At 45.9% G+C, this 25,531-nt stretch overlaps 1 protein-coding gene and 1 long non-coding RNA gene across 2 annotated transcripts in view; one reads left to right on the top strand and one right to left on the bottom strand.

Annotated features, from left to right (window-relative positions):
* The first annotated feature begins 1,113 nt into the window (after positions 1-1,113).
* Positions 1,114-12,029, top strand: LOC148043142 (uncharacterized). The gene is made up of 2 exons (XR_015698397.1): positions 1,114-1,144; positions 10,126-12,029. It is a non-coding gene; the product is annotated as an uncharacterized LOC148043142 (long non-coding RNA).
* A 2,169-nt stretch (positions 12,030-14,198) lies between these two features.
* The window catches only part of NEXMIF (neurite extension and migration factor), a 404,259-nt gene continuing 392,926 nt past the window's right edge, over positions 14,199-25,531 (bottom strand). The window contains exons 4-5 of the mRNA XM_087728264.1: positions 23,611-23,723; positions 14,199-18,538 (exon numbers count right to left, since the gene is read on the bottom strand). Of these exons, the coding sequence (XP_087584390.1) occupies positions 14,199-18,538; positions 23,611-23,686 (4,416 nt within the window). The 5' untranslated portion in view covers positions 23,687-23,723. The remainder of the gene's footprint in view (positions 18,539-23,610; positions 23,724-25,531) is intronic.

Raw genomic sequence — 25,531 nt, forward strand, 5'->3', positions numbered from 1 at the left:
ACAAAGAAGAAACAGAAAGCAAGTTTTAGTAGTATATTCATAACCGGCCTTTATTAGGAGATAAAGATAAGAGCGACTGCAGCCAGGGCTTTGTTGGCATCATGCCCCCATCTGCCTAGAAATTAAACCTGGGAAAAAAGCAGAATTCAGATGTGGCCACCAGAGACGGCCATGGGTTTGTGTGCCAAGATGGCAGCTGTGGTTTCCTGATTGAAGTTCTCCTTCCTTTTTAGATGCATCACAGAACACTTTCCCACCTACACGCCTGCCGAGGCAGAAAAGGCAAGTGGGCATTTCTTTGGAAGGGGAGTTTGGACCCACGGCAACCCAGACTAGCTGAACCAGAGAAAAACCCAGCTGTGCAAGGAGTGTTCCCTCTTTGCAGATTTGCCCAGCGAGTGACCTTCTCTACTGATCCCAAAGGATAATGAGCTTAATGAAGTCTGTGATGATGGTCACCCGAATGAAATGTGCTCAGTTCCCCCTAAACAAGCAGGTGCCCAGAAATGCAACAGCCTGCGGCAGGGAGCTCAGACAATGGCGGGCCAAAGACTAGGAGAAGATCAAAGGACAATGGATGGATCAAAGGGCTGAAAATGAGGACATGAACTTTGATGATCAAGAATGTCCCAGGAATCCAGATGGTCAGAAGGCAATCCTTTCAGGGTGTAAAATGGGAGATCATCTTCACCTTCATCAGAGTTGGAAGGGATCCTGAAGATCTTCTAGTCCAATCCCCTGCTGAAGCAGGAGATCTTATACCAACACTGTTTCAGACAAGTGGCTGTCCATGTAGGGCGTGTCAACAGTTTTTCAACTTTCAATTTCCAAACATTAGGGGTGTTGAAACCTTGTGACCTGCCTTGGGGATTGTAAAGATATTTTGGCTACTTTAATATAATTTAGATGCTTAGTAAGTAAGTGCATAAATATAATTTTTTAACATTTTGTTTGTTTTGTTTGTGTCCAGTCTCTTCTTAAAAACCTCCAGTGTTGGCGCACCCACAACTTCTGGGTGCTGTTCTGTTGTTCCACTGGTTAATTCTCCTCATTATTAAGAAGTTTCTTCTTAATTCCAGGTTGCCTCAAGATTGACTCAGCCTTCCATCCTTCTGAGGTTGGTAAAATGGCCCACCAATTACAGGTGAGAGAATTTTCTAGCTTGATGATTTGGGCAGGAAGATGTTTCCAATATGTCTAAAAAGTCCTTATTCAAGCAAGATATAACAATTTGGCAGAGGAGGGACAATGTCATAGTTGGCTCTCATCTTTAATCCAGGACCTGTAGATTCTTTGAAGGCCAGCCATCTCCCAAGTCAGTAAAATGAGGAACCAGATTTTGAGGGGCAGGAGGCTGACTCTGTAAACCACTTAAAGATGCACTTATTAGCAGAAATTACAGAAATAATCCTGGTGCTGATGACATTACCTAGTCAGGTAATGAAAAGTCTGCAAGAAAAGCACCAAAGTCAGAGAACATCAAGGACCCCACAGTCCTTGTCCTCTCCCCGCCCAAACTCCATTCCCTTCAAGCACTGTGAAGCGGTACATAAGTCAAAGTGCTATTGAAGTGCTATAGTGCTATTGCTTCTCCTTTGTTAGTTTCCAGCCATTGCTTCTTGTCCTGCCTTCAGGTGCTTTGAAAAATCAGTTGACAACCCCCCCCCCTCTCTCTGGCAGTCCCTCAAACTGCCATCATGTCATCACTAGTCCTTCCTTTCACTAAACTAGATTAAAAGGAGTACTCTGTATAAACTTTGAAAAGCCTGAGAAGGATGTGTACGGGTATGATGTATAATAAGAGCTTCTTCATTCTATAGGTAATTATTATTTGATTTTTTTTGCCTTCTACTTCTCTCACCATCTTTCCCACTCTATCCTTCTGGAACTGGGAAGCTACAAAATGTTGCCTAACTATCCTAACTGTTCATTTAGACAATCTCTCTACCAGGGATGTGCAGTCACTAGAGGCAGGGGAGGCGTGGCCTCACCAGTCATGAGGAAAAGGAAAGAATTTTTTTTTAAATTTTTTAAACAATTAAAGCCAAGGTAGTTGCTACCAGATTCTAAGTCACAGTGACTTGGAACAGTGCTTAGTGTTAACTATAGGAGGAGGCCAGAGAACTAGGGGCCTCTTTTGCATAAGGAATTTTTCGCCTTTTAAGAATTAACCAAGGGTTAAAAAGCGAAGAATTCCTTATGCAAATGAGGCACGTGTTCTCTCGCCTCCTGTAGAGGGCATTTTTAGAGGCTTTTTAGCGTTCTCTGGGAGCGACTAGCTCAGTCTGACTCAGAGCTCTGGCCTTTCATGGGGGCAGAGTTGAAATCCTCTCTGAAACAGCTGGAAAAGGTTCGTGTGTGGGAAGGGGGTAGGAATTCAAAAAGTTTGATTGCATGCAGAACCCACGTTGCCTTTTCAAACACACACACACACACACACACACACACAGAGCTGGATAAAAGTATATAAACCCAGCTTCACTGAAAAGGCAACATGATTCACCTGCAATCAAAGGCTCCGATGGGGGGGGGGTATGGCAGAGGAGCTGCTTTCAAGCCTTTGGAAAATATATCCAATCCAACTTCTGTGTTTGTGTTTGTTTGAGAGTGAGTGAATGAGAGAAGGATCGAAGTTCTCTGTGTGCCTGTGTCTGTTTGAGAGAGGGGGGAGGGAGGGCGAGAGGGAGGAAGGAGGGGGAGGGAGAAGAAAAAGAATGGGAAAACTTATTTTGCAAGGGGGAAAAATGCAGTCACTTTAAATAGGAACTGAGCATGCCTGGCTGTGGAATTCTGGGAGTTGAAGTCCACAAGTCTAAAAAGCTCCTCACCAGCCATAAAACTCACCGCACGTCACTGCTCTCTACCTACGTTAGTTGGAAAAATTGTCTGGAAGAGCCCTTGCTATTTGGAACTGAGAAATGTTTTTCGAAAGTCAGTTGTATTGAAGACTTGTACTGACAATGTTACCTAGTTGGGGAATGCAGGAAAACAACCAAGCCCAGTGTCTCTGTGGAGATTCCCCAATCATCCTACTCCTCGTTGTCCCAAAGATGTTTTTCCAAAAGGCAACTGGACTTCCTTTGTTTTTCCTTGAACAAGTTTCACTTCTCCTCCAAGAGGCTTCTTCAGTCTTCTGACTTCAAGCTTCTTCATCCAGAACTGAAGAAACTTTTTGGATGAGAAATGAAATGTCTTCAAGGGTAAACAAGGTCCAGTTGCCTTTTGAAAAAGCACCTTTGGGACGATCAAGATCAGAGCACCAAGGGTTCTCTCATTAAGGTTTTTATCCAGTTGTATGTATGGTTGCCTTCTGCTGTGATTATGTCCCCCGCTAAGATCCTAAGAGGGAAAGAATATATTTCCTATGTTTTCCCTTTATAAAGGACACCCTCGTTCTACCTGTTGGCAGCTCCTTTTCCTAGCCACACTCAGCAGCCCCATGGACATTCTGGCTGTGGCAAGGAGGATGGAGAAGACGACCATCCACTCAGCCCTGAGAAAGTGAAAAAATGTGAGAAAGGGTCTGGGGACAGCTTCACCTTGAAGGACTTAAATATAAAGCCTTCCCCTTTTTTTCCTTCCCACACAATTGTGGATTCTTCTCTTGAAAAATAGCCCATTTCTGACCAAGTGGAAAGCTATTAAATAGAGGCCTGGAGAGTCAACTTCCAATTCTTCTCTCTGTCTCTGGTCTGAATGGCATCTACATGCTTTGAAAATAAAGACCCTCTTTGTCTTCATGGTATCTGCCACTAAGAGGGCGTAGGGCCTTCATTGAGAAGTCCAGGTCGTTCCAGCCATTGGCCGTGGGGACAGGCACAGTGGACAATGTAATGTCTTGAAGACAGCCTGCTGTAGAAGATGGTTGGCAAGAGAAAGGTGCAAAATGGGGAGATGCCCATCAAATATGGGCAGGGGGCAGGATTTCCTTTTGTCCTGGTTTTCCCAGTAAGGGGCTGGTCTTCAGGGCCAATGGCAAAGATGTCCCTCAAGTTTGCATAGGAGAAGCTGTGGGTAGAACTCTCTGAATTCCAATAAATACTCATTTCTTTAACAGGCAAAAGTGGTCTAGCTGGGTTCTCCATCCATGCTATGCATTAATTATTGTCCGCTATGCTCATTCAGCATGGAAAGCCAAAGCTAAACACATCCTTTTATGGCAATGTGTACAATCAAGGTGTGCTTCAAATGGCCACATTCCCTTTCCGACATACCTGGAAGTAATGCCCATTGATTTCAACAGACTTTCACATTTGGAGAAGATTCGCACCAGTTAGGGATAAAGTTAGTTTTTCTCACAAAAACCAACATCAAGCCATTTAATTGGGTGCTTCGGAAGCTACTTGGAGCAGAGGCATCTCCAAATCTGAATATTGCAGAGCAAAAGAAGAAACAGCATGGAGAAATGACTGGAAAAATTGTTGCCAAGAAAAAATAAAACACTTTCCGCCAGGACGTAGCACTGAGTTATCTGATGAGAATATGTACCAAATAAGAACAGGTCACTAACAATTTTGTTTCTTCACCAAGCTAAAGCATTTACATTTGTGATTTAGAGCAGTAATTTCTCAACCTTGGTTGAGCAATTCTGGGAGCTGAAGTCCACATATCTGCAAGTAGCCAAAGTTGAGAAACACTGATTTAGAGAATTTGAAACTCAAGTTCAAACAAAATGACCTGCAGAGTTTAGAAATTGTGGCCGAAATCATATTCAGCCACCAGACCGATATTCAAAAGAAATGGGACCTTAATTTCTTCGCATACTTCATCTTAAAATGAGTTTTTTATTTTTATTTATTCCATAAACAATATAACAAAACTCAGCAAGTTAACAATATGACGTTTTCACCGTACAGTCAGTCACAAATATTTAAAACCTTTGCAACAAGAACAACAAAACCAAAAATATTACAAGAATAATTTACAGGAGGATCTATAAAACAGCAAAGCGCTCACAAATTTTTTTCCAGTTTCCTTTACACAATATCACTACACTCTTTCACAACATTTCTTTTTATTACAAAATTCCCAACAAAAGTTTAATTTTTTTTCTTTGTATTTTGGTTTTTAAAACCAGAAACCTTTGAAGTATACATCCTTTTATTAGCACCTCAGTGGAGTGCCAAAAAGGGGAACCGCACACATACAAACACTTCACAGCACTTTCCTAAGAAAAATATACACTTACAAAATATTTTACAAATTGGCACACTTAAAAATATACAAGATTTTGTAGGCGTCTTAGAGTGATCCTTAAGAATTATACTTCAGTTGACTCTACAGAATATATATAAAGCTTGTTCTAAAAGAAAAAAGTAAAAGTAAAAGGCAAATCATTCACAAATATGTTAAAATTGCAGTGTACACCATTAAACGGAAATTGGTATTTTACATTCATTCCAAGGGCCAAGTAGCATCGCCTCAATGCTTATGGGGGGAAGGTGATCAAAGTTTTCGTTAGCACCGTAAAACAGTGGCAACCGGGGTGTCCCCAAGGATGCAGCCAAGGAAGTCCAGATGGCAGCTGGGATCAAAGTGATGCACCCCAAAGACAGGCGGAGCCCAGAGGGCACCGTGGTGCCCTCCATCTTGACTTTCTTGCCCACATCCTGTAGATCCCGCCTAAGTTGCAACTCAGGAGAGAGGTGCCTCTAATTCTACGAAAGGGAAGTGAAGGAGCAGTACATTCAAAGCAAAGGGGGCAGCAGTGCCCACCCTGAATTGCAGGAGGAGAGCAGGGGGTCCCCTACTTCCAAAGAGGACTTGGAAGGAAAAAAGCAGCTGAACAGAGGCTTCCTGGCCTCCCTCACAGTTTCAAAACATATCCCCTTTTGTGCTTTTGAACAACCCTTTCTCCTTTCTCTACGTCAGGGGTCTACAAACTTGGCAACTTTAAGACTTTTGTATGCATGTCTAGTCTAATGGAAAGAAGGACTAGGGGAGGCAGGGTAGCAATGGTCCAATATTTGAGGGGCTCCTACAAAACACCAAAAAGCAAGAGAAGAAATGATGGTTGAAACCTAACCAAGGAGAGAAGCAACCTAGAACGACGGAGAAATTTCCTAACAGTGAGAAGAATTAACTAGCGGAAGGGCTTCCCTTCAGACGTTGTGGTGCTCCATCACTGGAGGCTTTTAAGAGACTGGACAGCCATTTGTCTGGAATAGTAGAGGGTTTCCTGCTTGAGCAGAGGATTGGACTAGAAGACCTCCAAGATCCCTTCCAACTCGATTATTCTGTGCTCTATGACACTTGGGGACTTCAACTCCCAGAATTCTGGGAGTTGAAGTCCCCAAGTCTTAAAGTGGCCAGGTTTGAAGACCCCCGCTCTACATCTCAAAAGGCTCCTTTGTAAACCCCCCTCCCCAACCCATCCAGTGTTTGCAGGCTCCATTTTCTCCCCATACCAATCTCTCAGGCATCGTTCCCTTGCAGTCCAGCCCCATTTCCCCCTTGCCCTCCCCCCTTCAATGGCCGAATCTCCAATGTCTGTAGGGTCCTTTGTTTACCTGGGAAACAGAACATAGGCAACCCTACTTCAGCTCAAGATGTCCCCCCCTCCCCCCCATCCACTTTAACCCATCTCCTTTGTGCATTTATTTTTTGAAGAAGAGAGCGTGCACTGGAATCAGAGCAGCTGTCAGTCTCAGGTGCCAGATGGGAGACACTCCCAGCACTTTGCTACCCGATAGGATGGGGGAAGGGGTTGCAAAGGATGCCTTCTCCATCCTGGCATCCTTGAGGCCCGCAGGGCTAGGAGTTCCCACAGCCCTTGGCCAACTTGAAAAGAACTTCCAATTTGGAGAGGCCATTTCTCTCAATAGGACTCAATGTTAAGACTGGGTCACCCCTTCTACCTACCTGGGCTCAGACCTACTTTTAAAAGATGCCTTTAGATTTATCGCTGCAGCAACAAGGGTGGGAAAGAAATGAACTTGGTGGGAAAAATACAGTTTGTCCTCAACTTACAACTCTTTAACAACAATTCCAAGTTATGATCACCTTGGAAAAAGTGACTCATGACCTGTCCTTGAAGTTATGACTGTTGCACAACCGTCACAGTCTGGTCCTGGGCAACTGGCTGGCATTTACAAGTTGCAAGTTACGAGTTGCAGTCTTGCAGTCACATGATCGCGCAGCCTCTGACAAGCAGTTGGGGAAACTAATCAAGGTAACGATCTTGTAATATGATCGACTTAACAACCACACAGTTCAGAATAACAGAGAGTTGGAAGGGACCTTAGAGGTCTTATAGTCCAACCTCCTGCTCAAGCAGGAAACCCTACTATACCGTTCCAAATGGTCGTGGTAAAAATGGTCATAAAATCGGGTTGGAGGGATATTATGGCTCACAATGACTGTGTTGTTTAGTGTCTGAAATTCCAATCCAAATTGTTGTTGTAACTCGAGGACTACTTGTAGAACCACCTTTTAAAAAAATGAGGAAAGGGAGAGGAGTTTTTGGAAAAGCACAGTTCACAATGCAAATTGATTCAAGTTTTATTTTGGGAATCAGCAGCAGTTCTCTTAGCAGAGGTAAATCTGGGACAAGAAATGTGCATTGGTAGAGGTGCATTTTCCTCCCAAATTTAACTTTTTTGGAACATTTGGGGCTTCCTCTGGCTTGGGAATTCGTGTTCCTCTTTCCACTTGAGCAAAGAACAGGGATCTTAAGGCAGCCTTTTTCACCCCAGCTGAGATGTGATGAATTACAACTTCCCAAATGCCCAGAGTATAACAATGGAGCGCGGGCCACAGGCAGTATGTCCTCTGCAGAATATTGCCTTAAGCTGGGAGTCTACACAGAGTATGGTCAAAAAAGTCAAGATGGCAGCCACAATGACGCAACTGCAGCTCTTTTCAAATGCATCCCATAAAGGAGAGACATGGCTGCCTCTACTGCCACCATGAATGGGGAACAAACTTCTGACTATGTTGTGTTTTGCCCTGATTCTTGAGCATCAAGCAACAATTGTGAAGGGTGTGTGTATGTGTGTGTGTACATTTTTCCGTGTGTCTAACTTAGACACAGGAGCATCGGTCAAAACTGAGTTGCACCTTGGATGTTTGCCTTAACCGGCAACATGATATTTGAATATTACATCTAAGATCGCAAGAAATGACCAGTCCAGGGTTTAGAAGAGAGTTCATACAGTGACAGGCAATGAAAAAGGAGAATCCTTGGTCTATTTCCTGCTTTTTGGCACAGACAGGTGCAGAGGAAAATAGGTTCTCATTTCTTGGAAAATCTGCTGGGAAGCAACATGGAGCCCTGAGAGAAATGAGCTGCCTTCTCCAACAATCCTGGAAAGCTTTTCAAAAGGAGACTCTGTCTTCTGGTCCTCAATGGAAGGAGTGAAATCCACACATCACATACAGTTGCTGAGGCTGAGAAAGTCTGCTTGAGACCTTGGCAAAAGAGTAGCCTTACAATTCCTGAAGTGCCTCTCCAGCCTGGGCTTGGCTGCAGCGCCTTTTGAGGATGGGGTTCCTGATGTCATGCCTGGTATAATGATCTCCCTGTGGCTGCCCCGTCCTTCTCTGAAGGGCTGCCAGTCTAGTGCCCTCTGCCTTTCTTCCTGTCATTGCTAAATGACCTGAAGTTCAAGAAAAGATAATCATGGAGATGGACAGCTGGATGCCACTGAGCAACAGTTGCAATCAAGAGGAAGGGGTGGGTAGTGAACCTGCAGCAACAAGCAGAGAACAGGGGAAGGAGTCAAAATTCAGGAGGAACCGTAGCTGTGCAGGATGTGGAAATAGGTTTGAAAAAGAAAAAATATGGAGAAAGTCCAAGACCGAGATCCTATTTACATTGCTTTTAATCCGTTTCTGATAAGAAGACATACACAACCTGAAACTAAGCAGAAATCTCCTGACAGCGAGGACAATTAAGCAGTGGGATGGCTTGCCCCGGAAGTTGTGGGAGCTCCATCATTGGAGGCTTTCACGAAGAGATTGGACAGCCACCTGTCTGGAATGGTAGAGAGTCTCCTGTGCGAGCAAGGAACTGGATTACAAGTCCTCCAAGGTCCCTTTCCCCCTTATTCTATGTTCTAATGCACATCTCAAATGCAGCAGTGACATTTTTGGCCAAAGCATAAGGAGAAAGGACTTGGGGGAATGCCAAGGAGCTGAGGTAGCAAAAGATTCAACCCCAACAGAATAAGTTGGCACAAAACACATTGGCTCCCCTAGGAATTCTGAGCGCTCTCTGTATGCAAGTATGAGAAGAAGTGTTAGAGGGAAAGGGAGGGAGAGAGATTGATCAGCATAATGGATGAATGGAATTTGATAAAAACTCACCAGAAAAATATGAGAAACACGGCATTTGAAAAACATGGCACAGCGGTGAACAGAAACAGGGAGCAGGTTGAGACACAAAATTAAGGATGCCCGCAGCTTTGTGGGTGGGAGCTAATTGTGGGCCAGCCTTGCAAGGTATTACAAGGCTTAACACACAGAGAAAGGTCTAGATGAGTGTTTTCAAACTGTCCACTTTAAGCTGTATGGACTTCATTTCCCCAGCCAGCTTTTTAAAAAAAATCTTTGATTGTTTCTAAAACAATGAAAAAGAAAATAAAAAATACAAAGATAAAAACACACACATTACCAAAGATGAAAAGTAAGAAGTGCATTTATAAAAATAAATTGAAGTAAAATACAACAAAGTATTGGAATTTTACACAACTCAAAGTGGCCAAGTTTGAAAAACGCCTATTTAGATAGACAGAGAAAGATGGAAGTCAAATTTATTTTATGGATACATTTACTAAATAAATGTATTTAGCTTATGAGCTAGGCATTCAACAGGCAGAAAAAAATACAAATGGAAAGTACTACTGAAAAACTGCAAATGCTTCAGCAGATAATTCGGAATTTGGAGCCCTTCTTTTTAGAAGATTCCATGTGGAAATAAAGTAGTACCTCTTGACTGCATCTGGGGGAAACCAGTGTGAATGCTGCCCACTTGGAAGTGGGTGGGGAGCCTTAGCTTCAAGGAAACAGCCTTTATGAGAGAGAAAAAAGACTGGGATGGAATAAGGACTCCTGTGTTGGGCAGGGGTTGGGCTAGAAGACCTCCGAGTTCCCTTCCAACCTAATGATTCTATTATTCTATTCCAGCTCCATGTCCCCTGCTTATTTTCTATTTGCATGGAACTTCCACACAGGAGGGCTAATGGACTGCCAACCCACCCATTTTACAATGGCATGCGGGGGTCCCAGGTCTTTTGGTTTGGTCTTCCTTGCACGGACATTCCACCAGCTTTCCTATCAGCAGGACCATAATCACCAAAAGCATTTTTTAAAAGACCCGTGGAGATGCCAACTGCCCTGCGGGCTACAATGTAGGATCCTGACCTTCAGACCTCTCACTGGGCTCTTGGATGTTTGCATGTGTTCTCAATGTGACATATTTTGACTCTTTGCTAAGCAAAAAAGGGGCAAGGCTATGTATCCCGAGTCCTCTTGACGTAAGCCAGTGTTTTTCAGTCTCAGCATCTGCTGCACAGTTGGAGAATTCTGGGAGCTGAAATTCACCCAGCTTAATGAAGTTGAGAAACCCTGCCTAGGATGTCCAACAGATCAGTCCCTGGCTCAGTCCAGCAGTGGTGATAGACTGGTGGGTGTAAGGGGAGGGGGATGATGCAGGTGGCAGCAATTCCCTGTCCACTTTGGTCATACTGAGAGAGTGGAGAATGGCCCCCTTTGTTCAGGATGCTGCTCTAGCTATTTGCAACAGAGAACGACCTACACCTGGGCAAGGAAGAAGATTGAATGGGGAGATGTTAAAGAAAGTAAAAGAAATCCCAGCTGGTGCACAGCTTTCTTTGGTGAAAAGAGATGAAGGTCCTATTAAGAAGGATGATGCCCTCTACAGAGGATGGTTGTGATGGAATGTTGTCTGGCTTCCCAGAAGGAGGGAAAGTACATTTGATGAGGCAAATAGTTTGCTTTAGTGTGGCAAGATTCTGTCTTCAGGTGAGGAACAATAAAAAAAACCTTCTTAGAAGAATCACAGTGTTGTTTGTGTTGGTCTTTGAAGCTTGACAGTGGTGAGAGATCCTGTTTCCACTCCCTGCAGTGGTTACGCTGTTGACCTCCAGGTAAGAGTCCTTCCAAAGGCCAGCTCATGTGTGCTGGTATAGAATGGACTGGGCCTTCTCTGCTCATCCCTAAGCACAGTCTCCTTGTGAAATCAGAGCTTTCCCCAGGACAGGATGGACAATGACATGGAATCAGCAAATAGAAGGTGAGTCATTCTTGTCTTGACCAATAAACCAGTGAAACCAGTCGCCTAAAATGCCTTGAATAGCAACTCCCCTACTCCTGAGCCATCATGATGGCTCAAGATTAGGGGAACTGAACCTAATCAGGGGGCTTTAGCATGCAGTATTGTTTCCAAAGACACAGGCATTAGGAAAACCACTTTTTATGTCAACAAAGAGGGGGCTTGGATAAACCTACCCCACCTATCTTCTCTCAGGGTGTTCCTATAGAGGGAATGGCTTTCTCTTACAGAGTCTGGGATTTTTTTTAGGCATCTGCTTTCTCTCCTTTTACTGAAGCCGGGGCGGGGTGGTGGTGATGGTGGAGGGGATACAACCAAACACATTTAGGTATCTGAGAACTAAAGCCCCAAATCCTGAAAGAAAAGTAAACTGTTGCTGTAATCACTCCATCAATTGCTCCTCAGTCTTTCCCCCAAGACTGTTTTTCAGTGCATCAATTCACTCCCTCCTTCTCACAAGAAGCCCCACCCCCACCCCATCAAGTTTCACCATAGATCAAGAGGAAAAACACAGGCTCAGGTACGCAATAAACATTAAGACATTTTTTTTTCCTTCGAGGGAGATCTGGGGCAGGGAATAGGGTTCAAAATCAGATCTTTGGGGAATGGTATTTCCTTAAGTAGCCAGCACTTATTCCTCTCAGAGGGGGGTGTGTGCGCGTATTTGTGTTAGGGGAAAACACTCCATTTTTAAACATTCTGAATCTGGAGCCTCAAACCGGATCAATCACAAGAAGGTCAACTTTGTTTGGGGTGTGTAAATCAGCCTCCCCAGGGGGCGAGGGGGGCAGGGTGTTTGGAAAGACAAGATGGCCACCATGACGGCTGGACTGAAGCCCCCACAGGCTTTGTAATTGCCATCTTGACTCTCTTCTTGCCCCCTCAGGACCTTCTTCCCTCACCCCACCTGTGCCCCTCTGGATGGGTGGACTCCGTCCCCTAACATTCCCGGACATTCACAGTTAGGGATGATGGGAAGTTGATTCCACGTTCCCTGGAAGGTTGAGAGAGCTGACATTACATCTGGAATTGCATGAACAATTACATTTGATTCAATATTTTTTTACAAACCTTCAAATAATATCGTCATTGCAAAGGTTAAAACATTTAGAAAACATCATATTTTTGAGTCATCGAGTTTTTCCTGTGTCAAGGAGCATAAAAATGGTTACAAAAAAGCCCAAAATGAAATATCAATATAGTGTCTATGAAATGCATCGTTCTGGTTTTTTTCAGACGGCTTTTTTTTTCTAAAATTCCCAGGTTTGTATTACAAAATATAGAAAACGGATACAAAGTGCCAACAATACAACTTCGCTTTTGAAATTATCTTCCGCTGGGAAGCTTGGCTTGAAACAAAAGAGGTGATAGAAAAACAGCTGTTTTTAAAACCATTAAATGCAAACGCTTGAATTTCCAATACTGTTACTTTGAGTTATTATGATTATTTTTTTACCATTTTGTTTTCTATTTGTGTGTCTGTGTGTGTGTGTGTAGTGTATGTATGTATGCATGTATGTATGTGTGTGTGTGTGTATATATACATACATACATACATACATACATACATACACACATACAGATTTTTGAGAGGGCCCAGCTATCCCCATTTTTCATTTTAAAGCCTCCCCCACCTTCTCCCACCTCTTTCAGAGTGGCAAGCCACAGGGAAACATCCATTCAATGAGGTAAGTCAATTTGGCACAGAGAACTCAGGTAGGTCCATAAAACATTCAGTATCTCAGGAGCAAACAGGTCCTTCCCCTTTGGGTGGCGGTGGCTGCCTAAGAGAGTTGGCCAACTGTTTCGCCGGAATGTTTATCATCAAATGAAAAGAAAAAAATCAAGAAAGAAAAAGCACCACCAAACATTCACAACCCAGAAGAGATGTAAAACTATGTACAGTACAACACTTGGAGTTTGGCACAATTTGTGGGGTTGTCAGAGGGCAACGATTATCGTACAAGAAGAGGTCTTTGGAAAAGGGGAAGGAGATTGGCTTCCAAAGCTCTTGCGACTTCTAACTTTCGATTTCAGCACTTTAAACACTTGGACGTAGGACAAGGCATTGCATTGCATTGCATTCTCTCCCTCCCGTGGGGTGAACAAAGGGGAATAAAAAAAGGGGGAAGGGTTGGGGAACCAAGCAAACTCCAAGCTTCTTCCTAGAAAAAGGCAGCAGCTCTTCTCCAAACACAGGTAAACCCCAAATGCTGTTTGTGCCTTAAGAAGAAGGTGGTCTGTATCCCTGCAGAAAAACCAAAGATTTGATATGCCATCTGAACTTGGTGGAATCATAGGGGGGGGGGGGTGTTTGAAAAACAGAGCTCTGTGGTGCAGGGAGAAAGGTATCAACAGGGATAAAAATGCGTGGAATCATCTCTTAGCACTCAACTAGGGATGAAACTGTGACTTCTGAAAATGTAAAAAGACCCTTTAAAAATCTCAGCTTGGGGGATGCAGCTCTTTTTTGGGTGTGTGTGTGTTTTTTTACAAAAAGACTCCCCCCCCTTCCCCGGAAGTCTCCCCCCCCTTCCTCTCTTTTCCAAAGCCTTAAAAAACAGAGCACAGAATTAACCCTTTAAAATAAATAAAGGAATTCAAATCAGAAGAAGCCAAACAGCAAGAAAAAAAGGGAACAGCTTTGTTAGTCGGTGTTCAACCCCCCGTCCCCCAGCCAAGCCAGAAAAAAAGTCATTCTTTTTGAAGTAGCTTGCAAGAAATAAGTGTTTTCATGCACGTTGAGAACGAAACCAAGAACAACAACGACAACGGAAAAAAGACCTGTAAAAGGGAAATGTCTCTTTCATGCAATTCTGGTTTCCCAAGTAGGAAAATATGAGCAGGGATGGGCTTAGCAGGGAGCAAGGAAGTTAGGGTGCATTCCAGCCAGCGTGGTGTGGTATTACCTCAGTTTTTCAAAGGAAACTACTGTGGTTGGGTCTTTGTGGCCCTGTTCTCTCTCTGCCCGCTTGACTTTGCAGTTCTCGTCACGCAGGGACTTTGACGTGGATTTGTGTCGGTAGAGCTTTTTATGGGTAGGTTCATTTTTGGCTAAAGTGCTCAGGTTACTATAGCTTTTATCAAAAAAAGGAGAATGAATGTCTGCAGCATAGCCGGCGGATGAACTGGAACGTCCTGGATCGCCCGGAGCAGCTCGGCTGCCGGTTTTACTCAAGCCCTTGTTCCCCGATTTGTGGTTGCGTCCCGCTCCCGAAGAGCTGCCATTGACCTTCTTCTTGGACTCAGGAGACGTGCCAGCCAGGATCTTAAGAGTTTTCAGTTTCAGACTGTTTGATTCGGGCGATCGGAAGAGATCAGAGACATCGCTGTGGCCGACAGGCCCCCACAAGGGCTCGATGGAGGCCATCATGAATCTCTGAACATCTGCCATGCCAGATGCAATGTTTGACAAAATGTTGGACGGCTCCTCAAATTCTCTTTGATCATCATCAAGAAGGCTGTTGGCACTTCCTATGCTGGTTTCGGACCAGCCACCGCTACTGTCCTTCCCCAGCGGCCATTCCCCATTGGCCTTCCCTATCCGGAGGGCGTTTGGGCTGCCCTGCTGGATGGACTCGACCAACATTTTTGCCGAGGAGTTTGTACTATTCAAGAGACCAGGTACTCTATCACCCAGGGCTTTTTCTCCATTAACCCCTGCCCCGTTTTTCCCTTTCCTTGAGGTTTTGGGAGACTGCCTGGAATTTCTGCTGGGGGCCTTTTCGGAGCTTTTGTTGGCTTTGGGGGATTTTTTCCGAACGTTTTTCGGGGTTGGGCTTTGGTTGGCACCCAAATTTTTATTACTTGAACTTCTCCTCTTGGATTTTGTCGCTTTGCTATTGGTGCTAACTTGGGCAGATGGCTCATTAAAAGTTGACAAGGATGGGTTTTTTTCAAGGAGGCTGACAGAATCCTCATCGGTGAACATATGGAACTGAAACTGATGATTATTTAAAGTGAATCCATTATCCGCCTGGTCTGGAGCTTGAAGAACGCCACAGCTCCAGTTCACCTTCTCGGTGTTGCTTAACCCCACTTGGGAGCCCTCCGGGAAACACTTCATATTCCCCAGAAGGGTTTTTGCTTCTGGTCCTGCAATCTGTGGGGAAAGGTTGGGGGTATCCGGAGGAGACATTTCCGAAAGGGATGACTGGCGGAACTTGTCAGGGGTGAAGTTAGAAATATCCAGAAGATCGGTGGACTCCTTCAAGGGTGTTATTTCATCAATGCTTTGCTGAATCACCAGTTTGGGGCTGCAGTGGGCCAAGAAGTCATCAGCAATTTCATCATCTCCATCCTTCTCACAAGACTTTAAACTCAAGGAGCTGTAGTTGCTAGAGGTGGCGGAAAGGGAGCCCACTGAATCAAAGCTCACAAGTCTTCCGTCATCGGTGCTGAGCGAACCCCGCTGGAAGGGGAAATTCCCCTCTCGGTTACCGAAGGGACAAGACTGGTAGGAGTCATCCGACTGCAACTGCTGGCCCTCCAGGAGGAATTTTTTTTGGTGTGGTACTTTGCTGTTGCTCAGATGGACCTGGCTGTATCCTGAGGCTGGCAGGCCATCGGACCCCGCACAGTTACTAAACTCTACAGCCGAAAGCAGGGAGGCATCTGGGAGCTGCCCAGCAAAGCCCTGGCTGCTGGGGCTGCCTGCTTTGCCGGCCGGCCAAACACTTTGGAAGTTGCTGGGCTCGATCTCCAGGGGACTCGGGGATTGCTGCAACTCTGATTCGGAGGGTGGGGACAAAATGCAGCTCTGGGCAGGCTGCAGGACACAGAAGGCCTTCTCTGCTTGGACAAGGCTAGGGAGGGTCTCCTGCTGCGGCTGCTGCTCCGAGGGGGCAGGGCTGAAGTACGCAATCCCAGTGCTGTGGGACAAGTCGGAGGCATCCAGTAATGTCTGCAGGTACCCGCCAGGGATGAGGGGCACGCTTGCCGCCAGAGTAGCAGATGTGGCTGGCTTGTCTGAAGTGCAGGTGGTGGGCAGGAAGGAAAGGGCATTTTTCGCCCGTTTGTCTTCCTGGCTCTCTGAGAGAGGAGAGCCATCTGCAGTACAAGGCCCACTTTCGTCCTTTGATCCCGTGGCCAATTCTGAGTCCTCCAAGGCTGCCGAAACCTCAGCCAGAGCAGAGGCAGCTTTGAGCCGCTTGCATTTCAACCTGGCCTCGCTTTTGAATTTGATCCTGCGTAAGACTTTCCTCTCGGGCCCTTTGAACTCCCTCTCCTGGGCTTTGCTTCGCGGGAGGGCCAGGTCAGCAATGTCACTCAGGTGGAGGCCATTGACACAGCTGGGGGCCGTGATGGCCATGGCCTGGATCCCCTTCAGGCCCCCGTCCTCCCCTGTGATCCTGCAACAGAGCTGCTTGGAATTTGACGAGCAAGAGCCAGCCTTGCCCACGGGCTGCTCGATGGCCTTGATCCTCTGGATCCGGTGCCGGTGGGCTATCTTGCCCTTGCGCTTGCGTGGGTGGGAGAGGAAGGCCACCTCAGAGCCATTGAGATAGAAGCTCTGCTTGTGGTAGAGGGCGGATTTGAGGAAGTTGAGCCGGGTCTGCCACCTCTCCTGCCAGAACGACTTCAGAGGGGCCAACTGGGCATATTTGCTCAACAACTCCTCGCTCAAGGTCACCGTCATCTCGCTAGGGTCGACTTTGCCAAGCTTGATCAACATGTGCTTCTCTCCTTTGAACCGGTTGATGATGATGTACTTGATGATGACGGGGGGCTCCTTGCGCGAAACTTTCCGCCTCTTCTTGGGACACCAGTCGTCGTCGTCTTCTTCCTTGGGACCGTCCGGGATCCACTCCTTCTTGTCCACGATCTTTTCGCTCTCGATGGAATCCACGTCGTAAAGGTAATCTTCGCTGTATCGCACTTTCCTTTTGGCTCGCAGGCCATAATTCTGTTGGATGAAGGAGGTGGAGTGGTCCCGGGGGAGATACTTGTTGCAGTCCTTCAGGTCTTGAAGCACATCAAAAGAGGATTCTGTGCAGGTGCTGTAATCGCTGGACTCCCCTGAGTCCTCTGTGGAGTTGACCAGTTCCAAGAAGTGATTTCTTTTGGGACTGATGTACTGTACAAGTTCTGTACTGGTGCAAGATTTGTTTAAGGCAACTTTCTCACTTTCACCTCCCTCTTCATCTTCCTCCTCCTCTTCCTCCTCCTCCTCCTGCTGTCCATCCCCCTCCTCTTCTCCCCAGATGATGGTCTCCTCAGACTTGAACTGGGAAGGTTCAGTTGCTCCTCGGGGTCCCCTCTTCAGAGCAGTCCTATTGTCCCTTTTCGGACACCCGCTGAACACGCTGGGGAAGAAGTTAAACTGGGTGTCCTCTTGCAGCCCCCCCGTTTTCTCCTTCACATTGTCCTGGAAGGATTCGTAACGAATCTTTAAAGAGCAGACATCACTTTCCAAGGTCGAATCATCATCATCGAACATGTAATTATCCACATCCTCCTCGGAAAACAGATTTACAGAGAGCTCATTTTTGGAGCAAAGGTCAAGGAGTTCGATTTTGCTTTCACTGATGAAAGATTCAAAATAACCCCATTCCTGGTTGGGGTTGGTTAGCAAAGGCTCCTCCCCGTTGCACTTGTCCAAAAGTAATCCCTCATAATAGTTTTTCTGAGTTGGATCCTCTGAGTCGCTGTCGGACTTCTCTGCCTCTCGCTTGTCAGCTGCTCTCGATTTATGCACGGGGAAGCTGAGAAGCTGGTCAGAAAGGAGCTGGTCCCCGTATCGCATGGTCTCTCCCGTGCTCATGCAGTGGATCCCAATGTCAGAGACCGAACAGCTGTCGTAATCCCTGTTTATGTCACCCACTTTCAGGCTTATGCCGGGTTCTGGGTCCAGGCTGTCCTTCGACTCAATAAAGCAGCCCAGGCAGGTCCGACTCGGCTGCATCAGGCAGTCGCCAGTGAAGGCGGACATGCTCCCGGGCTCCATGATGGTGAAGGGGGCCTTCTCACAGTCTCCCGGCAGGGACCAGGCGCTCATGCCCTTGGTGACGCATGAGGTGAGGGAAATGGCGTGGATGGAGGAGGAGTCATCGGAAATGTGGTCGGGAACGTCGGCCAGCCTCAGGGGGGAAGGAGGGCTCAGCCAACAGGCCTTTTTGGAAGTCGGGGCTGGCTGGGATCGGCTTTCTTTCTGAGGTGCTCCTGTGGATGTCACACCCAGAAAGGGAGCTGCAGCATCCGCTGCCCCACGGAGGGGTTTTTCGTCACCATCCAGATGACTCGATTCTGGAAGAAGAGGAGAGAGAGGGAGAGGGAGATAGGGATTACTAAGGATATCATTCTGGATCTTTCCATTTTTGATGCAAGACGGAGGCACGGAGGAAGGCAAACAGTATGAATTAATTTGACTGACTTGATGCATTATTAAATTCACTTTTAAAAAATAGCTCTCAGAAATTCTGGGCCAGCAGTTATAAAAAGTATCACTGCTTCATGTTTCTTGTTTACCTTTATAAGATAGTTTGAATTAATATTCTCATGTCAAGTTGAGCTCAGATGAGGTCACTGTACAGAGAAATTTTAATAACAATTCTATTGCTTTCAAATTTAATTTCCATGTACATGAATATTATTATTATTATTATCATCCACTAATGCATGTTGATCAGGCTCTGCAGAAAAAGTTGAAGAGGCCAAAACTGTTTACATTTTTATAAAAGCAAAGGCACTTCTAATTCATTTTTTGGTTACCCAACTTAAGATGTTCATTATCAGATTTTGCTGAAATGGCACAGAGAGTTTGATACATACAGTGATATTTGAAGCATTGCAGATTGGGAAATTGTATTTTTTTTGTAGATAAACTATATTTTTATAACCATAAATCCAAGAACTAATGGGTGTGTGTATCAAAAAACGAAGTCACATGATTTGTGAACACATATAGCAGGATCCAATTTGGGTTGGTCACTGGGACCAGAGGTTCAGTTTCTGAGCTTTCAGATCCATTCTGGAGCCCATCCTCAGGGAGCTTCTCTCTACTGGAATATGTGGTTGGGCTATTCTATGTGTAGTATTTATGTGGTGCTTGTTGTGTGTTGGTTTTTAGTTGTTGATTGGAGTCTTGTTGGCTGGCTATTAAATTGTTGGCTGTTGTGAGCCAAGGTGGCGCAGTGGTTAAAATGCAGCACTGCAGGCTACTGCTAGATCAGCAGGTCAGCGGTTCAAATCTCACCGGCTCAGGGTTGACTCAGCCTTCCATCCTTCCGAGGTGGGTAAAATGAGGACCCAGATTGTTGGGGGCAATATGCTGACTCTCTGTAAACCGCTTAGAGAGGCCTGAAAGGCCTATGAAGCGGTATATAAGTCTACTGCTATTGCTATATTGCTATTGCTATTGTTGTTTCCTTGTGCTGCCAAGCCCTGGCTTCCTAAGTACTTGATAAGCTGGTGGTAAATCAGCACTCCTGTTGACTGATGAGGGATCCATTTCTCAGCCTTCAATCATTTCCCTTCCTGTTTTTGTGCCTGCTTGTCCAACAATCTTAGTAGCTGCCAAATTGAATGTACTGTATGTCCTTGTTTATTGCAGTGTGGGGCTACCAATGAGTTTAGGCCTCATCCGTCAACAGGAGTGCTGATTTACCACTCTAGTCCTGGTGACTGACCTAGATTGGATCCTGCAACATTGTCTTGGGATACAAATATTCACCTTCATTCGTGATCTCTAAAGAAGGGGCAGGTTTTGTGCAATCATGGACAACTTCTTGACTATTTTGATCCTCCTTCCCTAGGATCTCCAGCACTCATCACTCATAAATTGGCTTGGAGGGGAAGTGTAAAGTTATCCAAAAATAGATATTTTCCTTTTGAAATCAATGCTCTCGTAGAGGAAATGGAAGATACCAATCACGCCAGCTAGTCAAGGCACATCAGCAAGAAAAGTGAAGAAAATTCACTACAAGCCCTACTCCTTGAGCCAAAGTTACTCCCACCAAATCATTAAATAACATAAAAGCAAATAAACAAATCTGAGAGGGTGATTAATGTTTCCTATTAACAAGTTTGGACAACATATCCAGAATGTAGAAATCACATGTTCTTTTTTGTAAAGTAACCAATTATGAATAGGAATATAGGAATGGGAATATTCTTTATTGGCCAAGTGTGATTGGTCACCCAAGGAATTAGCTTTCAATTGCTTTGCATTTAGATCCTGCCAGTTATGAAAATGTAGATATAAGGGACAACCCCCAAAGCTTTATGGAGCCTGGAGGGTCCTTGCTGCTCTCTGAACTTTCTGGAGCCTATTCAGCTGCCATTGCTAAGAGAACCCCCACCGTAGGGAGGAGGAACCGACCAGGTGGTTCCGCCCCAGGCGACTGATGGACCCTTTGAGGTTCCAGACGGAGCTTGGGGTTATTCCTGATACCCTCGCCCACAGTTCGGCGGAGACTCTGGCTGCTGCCTGGTACTCGGCGGCATCGGAGTCTCTTGACCGGGTTGCGCCACTACGGCCCCTCCGGGTCAGCGGATCCCGGAGACCTCCTTGGTTCACTGAGGAGCTCCGGGAGGTAAAGCGCCGGAGGAGACGCCTAGAGCACTTGTGGAGGTCCGATAAGTCCGAGTCGAACCGAGCACTCCTAACAACTTGCACCAAGGAGTACATCAGGGCACTTAGGGCAGCAAAAAGATCTCATATTGCCACCTTGGTTGCGTCCGCTGAGTCCCGCCCAGCCGCCCTGTTTAGGATAACCCATTCCCTCCTAAATAGGAGGGATACGGGGGAACCCTTGCAGGGTAGAGCTGAGGATTATGCCCAATTCTTAGCGGACAAAGTTGCTCGGTTTCGGTCGGACTTGGACTCCACCGCTGCAGATCCAGCCGGGACACAAGAGGATCACTTGGCAAACCATCTCTGGGTTGAGTTTCAGGATGTTGCCTCTGGGGATGTGGACAAGGCCAATCGAGCTGTGAGTGCCTCCACCTGTATTCTGGACCCGTGTCCCTCCTGGCTGGTTGCCAACAGCAGTGAGGTGACACGTGGCTGGATCCAGGCGGTCGTAACTGCCTCCCTTCGGGAGGGGCACTTCCCCGCCGCACTTAAAACGGCGGTGGTGAGACCCCTCCTGAAGAAACCTTCCTTGGATCCAGCCATTTTAAATAACTACCGTCCTGTCTCCAACCTTCCCTTTGTTGGGAAGGTTGTTGAGAAGGTGGTGGCCTTCCAGCTTCAACGGGCCTTGGAGGAAGCTAGCTACCTTGACCCCTTCCAGTCCGGCTTCAGACCCGGTTACAGCACAGAAACCGCTTTGGTCGCATTGACCGATTATCTCTGGAGGGCCAGAGATGGAGGCCATGCATCCATCCTGGTTCTCCTTGACCTCTCGGCGGCTTTTGATACCATTGACCATGATATCCTTCTGCGACGACTGCGGGAGGTGGGGGTGGGAGGCACTGTCTTGCAGTGGTTCTCCTCCTACCTCTCGGACAGGTCGCAGTCGGTGTTGGTCGGGGGGCAGAGATCGTCCCTGAGGCCCCTAAAATATGGGGTGCCGCAGGGTTCGGTCTTATCCCCCCTACTATTTAACATATACATGAAACCGCTGGGCGAGATCATTCGGAGGCACGGGATAAAATACCATCAATATGCGGACGATACGCAATTGTATCTGTCCGCCCCGTGCCAACTCAATGAAGCGGTGGACGTGATGAACCAGGGTCTTGAGGCCGTTAAGAACTGGATGAGCGCTAACAAACTGGTACTCAACCCGGACAAGACCGAGTGGCTGTTGTGTTTCCCTCCCAACAATTTGGCTAATGTTCCATCTATCAGGCTGGGGGGTCAAATTTTATACCCCTCAGATAGGGTTTGTAACTTAGGAGTCCTCCTGGATCCACAGCTGACTCTCGACCATCATCTGTCGGCTGTGACCAGGGGGGCATTTGCCCAGGTTCGCCTGGTCCGCCAGTTACGACCCTACCTGAATCGGGAGGCTCTCACAACAGTCACTCGAGCCCTTGTGATCTCTAGGCTGGAATACTGCAATGTGCTCTACATGGGGCTGCCCCTGAAGTGCATCCGGCGACTGCAGTTAGTTCAGAATGCGGCCGCGCGAGTGATAGTGGGCGCACCTCGGTTCGCCCACATAACACCCATCCTCCGCGAGCTGCACTGGCTACCTGTTGATCTCCGGGTGCGCTTCAGGGTGCTGTTGACCATCTTTAAAGCCCTTCATGGTAGTGGATCTGAGTACTTGAGAGACCGCCTTCTGCCGATTACCTCCCTCCGACCGATAAGATCGCACAGACTGGGCCTCCTCCGAATTCCATCTGCCAGTCAATGTCGACTGGCGACTACACGGAGGAGAGCCTTTTCTGTTGCAGCTCCGACCCTGTGGAACGATCTCCCCGTCGAGATACGCACCCTCACCACCGTTCAGGCCTTCCGCGCAGCCCTTAAGACCTGGCTATCCCAACAGGCCTGGGGATAAGCCTCTAATTTGCCCCACCCGAGTGTTGAATGTTGAATGCAAGTTGTGTTTTTATTATTTTATTTTGCTCACATATTGTTTATTTTGAATTGCACCCCCTCCCTAATGATTGTAAGCTGCCCTGAGTCCCCTCAGGGAAAAGGGCGGCCTATAAATCCTAATAAAATACTAAATACTAAAGGGAGTCTTGAAGAAGGGAAAAAATATCCCTCCATTTATTCACCTCCAGGACTGCCTTAGTCATCTCCTAACAGGTATCGCTTCTGCAATTTTAGATAATGACGATAATCACTGTCATGTGAAATCTCAGGAGATTCCAAAATCTTAATCAGTGTTTCTCAACCTTACTATGATTGAATGTGAGGCTTTCAGCTCCCAGAATCCCCCAGCCAGCCTGCTTTAAAACCTGTGTACTTCATGCTGGCTGGGGAATTCTGGGAGTTGAAGTTCACCCACCTTAAAGTCTCCAAGGTTGAGAAACACGGTCTTACATGATTTCAATTCTAACATGTGAGTTTGAATTTTTCATTGAAATTGCCCAGGATTTGGATGATTTTGCAAGTTTCTGGCTGCTTAAAAAAATATATCAATTTTTTTTTAATTTGGGGCTTCGGTTAGGATGCTGATGTTTTCCATTGCCAAATTATGTTGGAAGTGTTGCAGGATGACAGAAGGCATGTGAAGAATTTTGGACTCTCAGAAATATTAAATCACTAAAAAAGAAACCTTTGAATTGTTATCCTTATCCCACCCAACAATCTTTGGAGATGGCAGAAAAGCCCTGTCCCATTTAGAATTAGAGTTCTTTGGGCAAGAACACGGAGGAAGCGATGGCAGACTCATTGCTACAATTAGATTCCTTACCATCCTCTTTCACCCCATTAATCAAAATTATTTCTTGGTCTTCGGAGGCACATTCCTTATCTTGTTGGTCGTCCATCAAGTTGTTCACTCCATGCTCTGCTCAAGGGGCCACTCTGCACATTTGTAAAAACATAATTGCAGACATTAGAATCAAATTAACTAACAGTCCTGCAGGGGGAAAGGAAACACACAGGCAGAGCAGAGAAACAAAAAGGACCATAACTGGCCAGTCTTGACGTGGACCAGGTCTTCTCATCAAGTCGAAAGCAAAGGGCACTTCCACTAGACAAAGAACCTGCACAGATCCATTTGAAGGACCAGTGTTGCACACTTAGTTCTGCCTAGTGCGCCAACGTCTTTTCCAGCAGGAATTTCCAACAAACCCACCGTTTCACCAAAACCCAGAGATTGGGCTTCACAGGAGTGATCTTGAAATTGTGAACTGCCCTCCTGTTGACCTGCTTTGACCCATCTCCAAAGCCTTGGAGAGCAACCTCATCAAGATGTTCTATAACCAAATTTGCAATCAGTATACAGCTGTGACTCAATGCTAAAAATAGTCTCCCTGCATACTAATTTGGTTATCTTGACTTTGAATCGTCTCTTTATCTTTGTGGAAGTACCGTAATAAAGTCACAAAAATATATGTTATTTTTTTAAAAAGTGTCTTTTAGGTACAGTGCAGAACAGAGATCACCTGGGTACGTTTATGTAACCTTCATAGATGTTTGCACACCATTCTGGTTCTGCCTAAACCTGCTTTGAGTGACCTAATTTGTATTTGGGGTCCTTGTCCTTCCCATTTAGGTGGATCAGGCTACAATATGAAGCCATGGCTGCCAAAAACTAGCTTGCAGGTCATCTCTAAACTCACACGTTCCCTCTCTTTTGACCTGCCTTTCTTTTTGCGTTCCTACATATAACTCACTTCTTGGAATGTGTCAAGCCACTATTTGCTCTCGAATTGGAAACTAGTTTTGAATGCTGGATTGAAATCGGTCTGATTTGTAGCAACTCCATATGACTAATTGTAGAGGAGTAAGGAGATGGTCTAAAAGAAGGAATACAAAAGCCATTTGTTCCCTACTCAGCCCCCAAAAGGACCCACTGGCCAAGTGTCTGAATTTTGATCACATGGTCATGGAGATGATGCAAAGGTCGTAACTGTGAAAAACCATCATAAGTCATTTTTTTCAGTGCCATTGTAACTTTGAACAGTCACTAAATGAAGTCAAGGACTACCTGTACATGTTACACAAATATCTACTATTATATATTGCCTCTAGTTCTGGTCTTTACAATACAAAAAAGATGCCCTTGAAAGAATGAAAAATGGAGCAACATAGATGATTATGGGGCTGTAAGCCAAATAGAAGGAGGCAGTGGCTTAGTGGCTAAGACATTGAGCTTGTTGATCAGAAAGGTCGGCAGTTTGGCGGTTCGAATCCCTAGTGCCGCGGAATGGAGTGAGCTCCTGTTACTTGTCCCAGCTTCTGCCAATCTAGCAGTTCGAAAGCATGTAAAAATGCAAGTAGAAAAAATAGGAACCACCTTTGATGGGAAGGTCACGGCATTCCATGCGCCTTTGGCGTTGAGTCATGCCGGCCACATGATCACGGAGACGTCTTCAGACAGCGCTAGTTCTTCAGCTTTGAAACGGAGATGAGCAGCGCCCCCTAGAGTCAGGAACAACTAGTATATATGTGTAAGGGGAACCTTTATCTTTAGGCCAAATAGTCTAATGAATGGTTAAGGGAACTAGGTATGTCTAGCCTATTGAAGAGAAGGACTGGGGGTGACATGGTAGCTGTCTTCTGCTTTTTGAGGTACAGAGAAGAGGGGGTCAACTTATTCTCCAAAGCATCTGAGGGCAGGACAAGAAGAAGCAATGGATGGAAGCTCATTACATCTGGAATTTTCT

Source organism: Thamnophis sirtalis, unplaced genomic scaffold, assembly GCF_051295495.1.
Source record: "Thamnophis sirtalis isolate CommonGarterSnake01/CBP01778 unplaced genomic scaffold, rThaSir2_p1.2 scaffold_13, whole genome shotgun sequence".
Taxonomy (NCBI): Eukaryota; Metazoa; Chordata; class Lepidosauria; order Squamata; family Natricidae; genus Thamnophis; species Thamnophis sirtalis.